The 9,683-nt window shown below is 37.8% G+C and overlaps 1 protein-coding gene across 1 annotated transcript in view; it reads left to right on the plus strand.

The window, feature by feature from the left end:
- LOC107089818 (receptor-type tyrosine-protein phosphatase T-like) overlaps positions 1–9,683 on the plus strand; it is a 309,070-nt gene that overhangs the window by 151,912 nt on the left and 147,475 nt on the right. The window contains exon 11 of the mRNA XM_015382802.1: positions 9,082–9,114. Coding sequence (XP_015238288.1) covers positions 9,082–9,114 — 33 coding nt within the window. The remainder of the gene's footprint in view (positions 1–9,081; positions 9,115–9,683) is intronic.

Below are 9,683 nucleotides of genomic sequence, written 5' to 3' on the forward strand. Positions count from 1 at the left end.
AAAAAAATTCTTTGAAACATTTTTCTTTTTTTTCTTTTAATTGCGTTTCAGGGCTTCCGTATTTTTCAGTTTGTTCACAATTTTTTAACCAAACAAAGTGATTTTAAGGCACTTGACATAACAAGCAGGTCTCAGTCAAAATTAATTTTTAAGAAATATTCCCACAAAAGAGTTACTGGTCTTTTGTGGGAGTGGAAAGTAAATAATCTTTTAGTGAGCAGGTTTTTTTCTCATGAACTATAGATTCATTAAAGAAATATTAAATATGCTGTTTATTAGTCAGTATTTCATTACTTTATAGACTCTACCTTGATTTTTTCCTCTCCCTATCAGAGGATCTTGGAGCTTTAGTTTTAAAATCTGAGCGTTTGCATCATCAGGCAGTTCCTGTAGCATCTGACAGTGACAGCTGTGACGCCTTTTTTACATTTTGGACAGCATTATTAAAATATAATCAATTTGATTCTGCTTATTTTGTGAATAATGTAATTTCTCTCATAAAAGTTTATAAAATGTGCCAGGTTCATATTGATCTTTTTATTTATTTATTTTTACCGATTGAGCTGTATAATGAGGTCTTATTTATGTTGGAGAAGCAAACTTCAGGGTCCAATCAATTTTTCTGAAGGACTTTTACAGAAAAAAACAGACTTTGATTTGCCTTTTATCAATGCAGCCGACTGGTATAGTTCATCATTAATAACTCCATAATCGTGCAGAAAATCATGATGCCTCATGGTCTGACATAGAGTAACAAACTCAAATGGGAAAAGTTTGGATCGTGGAGGATTGACCAAAAAACAAATGCTCAGTTTGATGGCATAATATTAAATAATTATGACATAAATTCCTCAAGTTTCCATTACTTTTCTTAAATAATTACCGCAGTGAAATGCTGTTTGTTTTTTGTTTTTTTTAAATTCAATCCAAGGAAAATGTATTGCTAAAGCTTAAAGGTCAAAATATTATGTAACAAGAATATCAATTAGTAAGAAACTTTCCAGGACTCCTTTTTTCGGGACCTAAAACGTAACAGTTTTTTTTATCGTTTTGTAAAGGTTGCAGATGTTTACTGAGAGATGTTGATTGTATAGGACTCTTTCTTGCCGATGTAGAGTCAGATGCCAACAAGCACAGCTGAAATAATTCATGGGAAATGAATTAATCCCATTATTCGATTATTAAAATAAGGAGTATCTGGTCCGCTGGTTTAAATTCTGTATGCACAAAATCTTTAAGGCCATTTTTGCCAACTAACTATTAATAAAAATAAAATAAAGAGTTTCATCAATTAGGAAAATAAAGGTTAACAGGTCATGACGGGCATTAAAGGTATAGAGGACAATCTTTTATTTCCGGGTGGAGCATCTAAATAAGTGGTCATCCTAACTGTCAATCATTCTGGTGATATGTTTACTTAAGCCCGCCCTACATTAACTATCTTTTTCTGCGCATGAGCACTTTCAGGTGTATATCTGTGTTTTAAGAGAATCGTTGAAGCTAATCTTTTTGCCGCGGTTCTTTGAAAATGGCCAAGGGTCATAAGACAAGAATTGTTTTCGAAAGGCCTCAGAAGAGGCAGATATATCCCAGAATGCTTTGCGTTGAGAGCTCTCCTCGCAAAGCATTCTGGGATATATCTGGGATATATATATAACGGTAGTGGTGTTATTAGATGAGCCGAGGTTTCGAGGCATGTTTTGAGTAAGGAGGTATCGTTTCCCCGAAGTGTCGAGGAGTGATTCATTTAGGGGAGGGGCTAAAATGGATGACGTCCAAAGTCTCGCTTCGGTGATACCAGGTGACCGCTTCAGGAAGTGGTTAAGAAAGAGCAAGAACTTCAACAGGCATTTAAACAGCCTCAGTATTCAGTCAAGATGTGGGAGTTTGTAGGAGAGTTGCTGTCAGGTGGATAGAGTTTCGATAGATTCTAAGAATAGAATGGTTGGAAAAACAACCAATATAGCTGATTAAAACCATTTTAGTTAGATCAAACAATATATTGATCAAAATCTGTGCAAGCCGCTGGATACAGTTGTAACTTTAGTGTTAAGTACTATTGATGTCTGTTACCAATAGTTACCAATTTTGGTGGGTCAGCTGTAAGACATTGTCTGTCACTCCTGAGGTTGTTGGTTTGCGACCCACCTTAGACTTTTGAAAGTTGCACTTCGACTTAAGTATTTTGGCTGATGTGACTAGTTTGTATTGGTTTGCCCTGGTACAAATATAGATTGGGTAAAAACACTGCAAAATTAGATTGGTTGGTTTAACCAAAAGATTGGTTAAACACAAAACTTCTAGCCCTATTAAAACCAAAAACCGTGAAAAAAACTATAATTCTTTCATTTTGCTCATCATTGTCCAATTTGCAAAAGCACTTTTGCTGTCTGCTTGAGCTTATTTCACTTAAATGGCAGAAAAACTGTGTACCTTAAACACATTTTCTCTTCCTAGACATTTTACACAAAAAAAATTACAAAAGATTTTATTATACACACCAATCATTAACAATTTTAAAAGAACTTAAATAGGAAAAAAAAACAAGAAAAACAATTGCAAAAAATCACAGATTAAATTACTAACTGTAGTTCTGCACTGCTGTTCACATGAAACTTCATGAACTGTTGGGATAGTTGAAGAAAGCGTTAGCCCAGACAGTTCGATGCCTCATGAGGCTTCATCTCACATCACTACCGAACGGTCAGTTCACTATCACGTCCACTATATAGTCCCCGCTGTATGTGGACACAGCTTGTATGAGCTATGAGGACAGAATGTTTTTAACAGGGCGTGCACGAGGAGAAATTGGCTCGTGCATGCTCTCGCACACGCATTACTTTTTTTTTTTTTTTTAAGTATAGTGGGTGGGTATTTTAAAAAAATCCTCCATAATACCTTTAAGCAAAGATATTCCATAATGGACAGGACAGGGTTGAGCCTCCAGGCTGCTAAAATGATCTAGTTTTAATGAATCTAGACTTTAAGACGAGTTAGACTCAGAAACATCCCAGATAATTACAAAAATAAAAGAAGCTGTAAATGTAAAAGTTTAAGAATATATATAGGAACAGAAGTGACCCAAAGAGAACAGGAACAGGTCATTTATATTTCAGAGTTGTGCACATCAGCCACTGGAAAGACAAGGTTCCTTTAATGGAAAGTGTTTCACACGCCTTTTAGTCCCCATAAATTATTCTGAGACGAAACTTCTCAGAAACAGAGCATGTCCAGTTGTCCGATTATTCTTTAAAAAGATTGTTACACGCGTTTCAGAGAAGTGTTTGAACAAAGTGTCGGGGGGGGCTGATAATGGATTGTCAAACAGAGCGGTGGTGGACGCAGCCGAAGGGCTAATGGAGATCTGTTGTTTCTAGAGCCTGCGGGCTCAAACTGCCGCCGCCATGAGGTACACTTTTCATTGAAACGTTATAAGTGGATCCATGAATAATTAATGTCGCTGCTCCTCCCTAAACAAGGGCGAATTTCAGCGTTTAATGCTCAAACAGCAGAGAAACTGAGAGCAGGTGACATATCTATTAGAAAACTGGGTCCTTTAAACTCTTTCATTCAAAATATATGCAGTCATGGATTGTAGTTTTTATCTCAAGCTTCAACATAACTTAAATGCTAAAGTCACTCCATATATCCAACTTAAACACATTTAAGTAAAAAAAAAAAAAACACATTAAAAAGTTAGAAATGTCTCCTCTAAGAACCTGCAAACGTCTGACTAGAGCTACATGCTGCTGAAGATTCGCAGTCATTCAGGTCATAGTCATTCCAAAAAAGTTGAAAAAAACAATACACTTGAATCTTTTTCCAAGTTTTAAGATGTTTCGCTTCCCGTCCAGGAAGCTTTTTTTTTAAAGGAGAATTCCGGTTTTTAACACTTTTAGCCCATTTTCTGTAGTGTCCAGGATGAAATCGAATGATCGACACCAAAATTTTGACAATTGGTCCTGTCTCTGCTATTTGGCTCATGCAGAACCCCCCCCTGGCTGCTTCAGAATGGCTTCCCTAGTGCATGTCCGATAATGTCCTTAAAACAACCTTAAACGTTCTTTTTTTTAAATATGCTACTCACCGGGTCGTCAGCGCTGTTCAATGACGTTCCAAAAAAAGTTTCGTAAAGAAAAAACGTTCCTGTAGTGTTTTATTTAGCATTTTGTAAATCCCATTGAGTTCTGTTGGAATAGTCAATATCCCTCCGCCACCGGAAACGGAAATGGGGCCTGTTTACGCTTAGTTGTAGTCTTTTCGCAAGGCCCAAGTGTTTCTGCTTCACTCTGTGTACTCCGACGTCGAGGTGCTAACGTCTCTGTTAAACACTTTAAAAAACTCTGAAAATGGAATACGAAAGGTGGATTCTTGAGGAGGACATATTCATATACATTCCCAAAGTATAGAGACATTGTCGCCAACTAGTGGTCTGGAGTGTGCAACGCTTCAGATTTGAACGGGAAGCGGAAGTTTATAAGCGGTTGTGATGTATCGGAAAAAATAGTTCTGGGATTTACAAAATGCTAAATAAAACAAGACAGGAACGGTTTTTCTTCACGAAACTTTTTTTGGAACGTCATTGAACAGCGCTGACGACCCGGTGAGTAGCATATTTTAAAAAAAGAACGTTTAAGGTTGTTTTAAGGACATTATCGGACATGCACAATGGAAGCCATTCTGAAGCAGCCAGGGGGGGATTCTAAATGAGCCAAAAAGCAGAGACAGGACCAATTGTCAAAATTTTGGTGTCGATCATTCGATTTCATCCTGGACACTACAGAAAATGGGCTAAAAGTGTTAAAAACCAGAATTCTCCTTTAACCTTAAACAGATGGGCTGGCCTCAGATTCCAGCTTTCCGCTGTCATTGCAACCCCAACTCCTGTACAGGAGAGCGGAGGACCTCGCCTGTTCAGACAGGCCAGCAAATCCCTTTAATTACCCCCCTTTCAGAGACATAGACAGGTACAGGGCACTGCAGGCTACCATATACCCCATTTACACTACCCTTGACAAACTGTGCTGAGACCGGTCCGAGCTCAGTAACTGAGATAACTTATCGTGTGTAAATGGAAAGCAAATTGAACTGAACTGAACAGAGCTAGATACAACCGAACCGATGGGTGTGAAGGAAGTCAACTATGTTAAGTTAGAAAAACCAACATTTAACAGAGGTGATAGACTCAGATTTCAGCTTTCAAAAACCTACAATGAAGCAATTAAGTTAGTTCCTTCCTGCTATCATCGCAACCCAGAAGGCTTTGCCTTTTCAGGCCAAAATTCCCTTTAACAAACCCCTTTCAGAGACTTAGACAGGTATTAGAGGCTAACAAAAGAACCCAAAAGACCCCCCTTCCAAAGGGTTGGATCCATTCGTTCGCTTCAATTTGCACATTTTTTAAACAAAAATAAGGCTTTTTTTTGGTCCATTCTATAAAGCCTGGAACTGAATTGAAAAAGCTTCCTGGATGGGAAGCAAAAAGCCTTCAAACTGAGAAACAAAGTCAAGTTGATGGTTTTTTAAATTTTTTGGAATGACTAAAGCTACACATGAAGACCTAGGAGGAGCTCTACTATTTCAACACCTTTAAGTATTTAGGAAAACATATTCAGGGTGGGTGGGGATAATTTAAAGTTTTTTTCTATAATTAAAAATGCTGATGAAGGTTCTCAGTCATCCAGGTCATAGTCATTCCGTAAAAATTCAAAAAATATCCACTGGACTTAAAAATCTATTTGCATCTATTTGCATATTTATTAGTCAACAGTGAACAAGTTAATAAGACTTTAGATTTTAACCGTAACTATTTAACATCAGTAAAAAGCCTTAAATCCTAAATGACCTTTTCAAATATGATCCATTAAAGAACAGTTAGTTTTTCAAAGCTATAACTTGCTATGTGCTCTTTAAGAGCTGAGGGGCTTTTGGATTTATTTTTTACTTATTGTTAAAGAATAAGGAAAGGCTATAAATAAATGCAGTTTAGTTTGACTTTGTGTTAGTAATCTGACTATGGCTCTTGACCTCTGCATGTTTTGACATATTTCTAGATGAGGAATTTTAAATTCCCATCTCCATATCTTCCCCGATTAGCCAGATGTTTTTCCCAGATTTTCCCATGTTACCCAGATAATCTGGATAACCTCGGAGAGCAGGTTTATGTGATGAGGGAACAATGATTTGGGGACCCTTTCTTGCACTGAATCTGTAAAGATGTCTGCAAAGGAAGGTGACGATAGAGGAGGTGGAAAGTACCGTACATTTTCTGTAACACAAAATCTTTCAGGCAAGATATGGGCAGGAGGCGGGACTTCAATTCAGTTTATTTCTATAGCGCCAATTCACATCACATGTCATTTCAAGGCACGTTACCATTCAAGCAGATCCTACAGTCACATTGATTCAAAGTTTTCTATCTAGAGCCAGGCATTCACTGTGTGATATTTTCAATCGTTACACGCAGCCATAGCTCAAACTGTACGACGAAACCTCAGGGTTTAAAAGTTCAGATCTCATGATGTATGCTCTCACACTGTGCGACCCAACGCTCTGATCCGATCTGCCTGCTCACACTGTACGACCAAAAAACACCCGACTCAGCGCGAGAGATGGCGCTGTTCGAACGCGTCAATCTGGAAGAAGAAGAAGAACTCCCTTGTTTGCACATGCGCTGTGCTCCAGGTTCTGATAAATCGGCTCGTAGCTCTGCTTCAACAGCAGGATTCGCCCACAACGGCCGACTAAATTCCCAACCTGTATGATTTTCTCCCGACCTTACGATTCCTGTTCAGGTGGTGACCTTGAGAGGCTGATCGCCGCCCGTTACCCCCTGTATACTACACAAAGCCGGCCCGATTGACAAAAATTCTCGCATGACTGGAGAATCAGCCCCGAGAAGGGCAAAAACATTTAAGGAAAACTAGCTGATTGCATCAACTCATTGACTCGAAGGCAATCCCTCTCACTAATCATGCATGGAGCGACAGTGGAGAGGAAAAACCCTCTTTTAACACGAAGACTCCTGAAGAGAACCAGACTCAGAGTGAGCGGCCATTTTCTGAGGCTGACTGGGGTTCAAGGAGACAAGCAATGATACATATATAACTTCCTGGAACGTTAACCCGGAGCGCAGAGAATGAGCTCATATGTTAGACATATTGGAGTCCGGTAGTATTGAATCTGCAATTCATGTGGAGAATAGTTTAGGTATCTGTATTTTAAATAAAAGCACTTCTTAATAAACATTCATATCCAAACCCGTTCATGGATACATGAGCTGCTGCTTTTCTGCATTTATTTTCTGCCCATTCTAGATCACATCTCCCCATCCTATCTGTTCTAATCTCATACTAGTTCTGTTTCTTTTTAAACTTTAACGCCATGCACAAATAAGGAAACAATGAGAAAGTCAGATCTATGACGCTTAGCTACCTGCAGTAAATATTAAAAGCCTCTGAGGCAATTTAAGTGAACAAGCAAAGAGGATAAAGTCAGAATGTCACAGAATTACTACATATAGAAAATAGTGCAAATTGTAGAACCCAACTAACAACAGAAGAGCTCCACTAGCTCGTGTTAAAAGTCAAAAATAAAAGAGGCAAGAGACATCTCTCCCTTCATGTCGACTTTTTCTCCTCACTTGGCAGCTCTGGGATCGAACCCAGTTTTCCCTACAGCATCTTTTTTTTCTGTAGCTGTTTATTTGGACCTGTTTTATAAATTGTTCTTGCAGCTCTGGGATATCCAGCTGTAATAGCTCAACTCTGAAAGCTGTCACCCAGATAAATCCCTTAATCTTTAACCGTCACATAACAGCGTTTTGGATAAAATGCCATTAAATGTTGACCCTGTGGTGGTGATATATACAGAGAGAGGACAGCAGAAGGTCTGATCTATTCATGAACCCCAAAAAAAGGATATTCCAGCCCATTATTGTTACAAGGAAAGACAACATTTTGTAAATGGAAATAAAAAAACTCATAATTAAAAAAAGATCCTGTTCTTTCCACTTCTTGTTTCGCTTGAGTGAGGATTATAAGTATGTCATTCCCACAATGTTAAAAGCAATCCACTGGACTCTGTTTCTAAGATTGAAGACGTTTCGCTTCCCATCCAGGAAGTTTTTTCAATTCCAAATGTCAGGAATAGTGTTGAGTTTAAGGATTTATAAAGTAGCCCAACAATGCCTTGTTTTTGTGTAGAACACATGCAAAATGAAACGGAAAAAGGGGTCCATCCCTTTGGAATGAAGGTTGTTTGGCTTCTTTGTTTGAACTGTTGGTCTGGCTGACTAGGCGGGGAACAGGAGGCCTCGCTTATTCAGCCAGGCCAACAATTCTCTGTTCAATTTGAATGTTTTCTAAGAAAAAACAAGGCTTTGTTTTTGGTGCACTCTATAAAGCCTTGAACTCAGCGCTATTTCTGACATTTTTAATTGAAAAACCTTCCTGGATGGGAACCGAAACATCTTCAAACTTGGAAACAAAGTCCAGTGGAACTTTTTTGGATGAGCAAAGAAGCATTTCTACGTTACCGACATTTCATTGGTGAAGTGTCAGATTCGTTGATAGTAAAAAATGCAATTTATAACACTCATCTAAAAAAGAGAAATAGAAAAATAACTTTGTGAATGTAACATTTGTAAAAAGATATATAATAAAAAAGGAGGGTAAAAAAAAGTAATTTTTTGGAAAAATAAAACAGAAAAACTTTTTAAAAAGAAAATCTGAGGAAAACATCAAAGTTTCTCAAACCCGTTTTTATTAAAAACTAAATCTGTCGTGTGTAAAAGTTCTCGCTTAGAACAAAACCCTTTACAGGAAAACGACAAAGAAGGAAACAAACTCGCTGCCTCTTAGTCAAGTTTGTTTTTTTTTCTTTGGTGGGAGATTTTAATTGTTACACTAAAAAGATGATGAATATGAGGAAATGAAAGTAATGAAATAGATGTCTTTCTGGCAGTAACCTCTCTGACTCGAGTCTGACTCCCTTTTATGTTTCTCTCTATCTTCCTGTTTCCTGTCTTTGGCTCCACCCTCCCCGTCCCGTCCCGTACCTGCCTTGCCCTTGCTCCAATAGAGAGATTCACACATGGAGAACTCTGAGCGTGGGGTATCGTATGCTTACTTTTAGACATAAACACATCCACTCCGTTGCTCATTGCGACTCTCACTTGCTGACATTTTTTCTAGATTTCTGCTTTGTCACATTTTTGGATTGATTAGGGCTGGACAAAGATTTCTGCATATAGATACCTTTATTATAATTCATGCAGAGAGTATTACAGATTATATGGACACTGCAATGGAAGTAGAACAGGAAAGGAAAAACAGAAAAAAAGGAGATAGAAGGGAGATAAGGATGAAACTATTAGTTTGTTTGGATTGCATACAGTAGGAAGAAAGATTTTCATAAATTGACTATTTTTGCTGTTTTTCTTGCATCTTCCAGTTAAAATATTCACTCATTCATTACGTAGCCCTGAGTTTTGTAATGGATTTTCTCACTCTTAATTCGCATAATTTCTGGCCATGTCTTTTTAATCCTGCAGCAGATTATATATAAGTATATAAGTATTATAAGTATAAGAATCACATAAGAATAGACTATTGAATGCAATTCAGTTTATTTATATAGCGCAAGGCACGTCAACCACATCATCCAGTCAAATTGATTCAAAG

This window comes from Cyprinodon variegatus, unplaced genomic scaffold, assembly GCF_000732505.1.
Source record: "Cyprinodon variegatus isolate N-32 unplaced genomic scaffold, C_variegatus-1.0 Scaffold13, whole genome shotgun sequence".
In the NCBI taxonomy this organism is placed as follows: domain Eukaryota; kingdom Metazoa; phylum Chordata; class Actinopteri; order Cyprinodontiformes; family Cyprinodontidae; genus Cyprinodon; species Cyprinodon variegatus.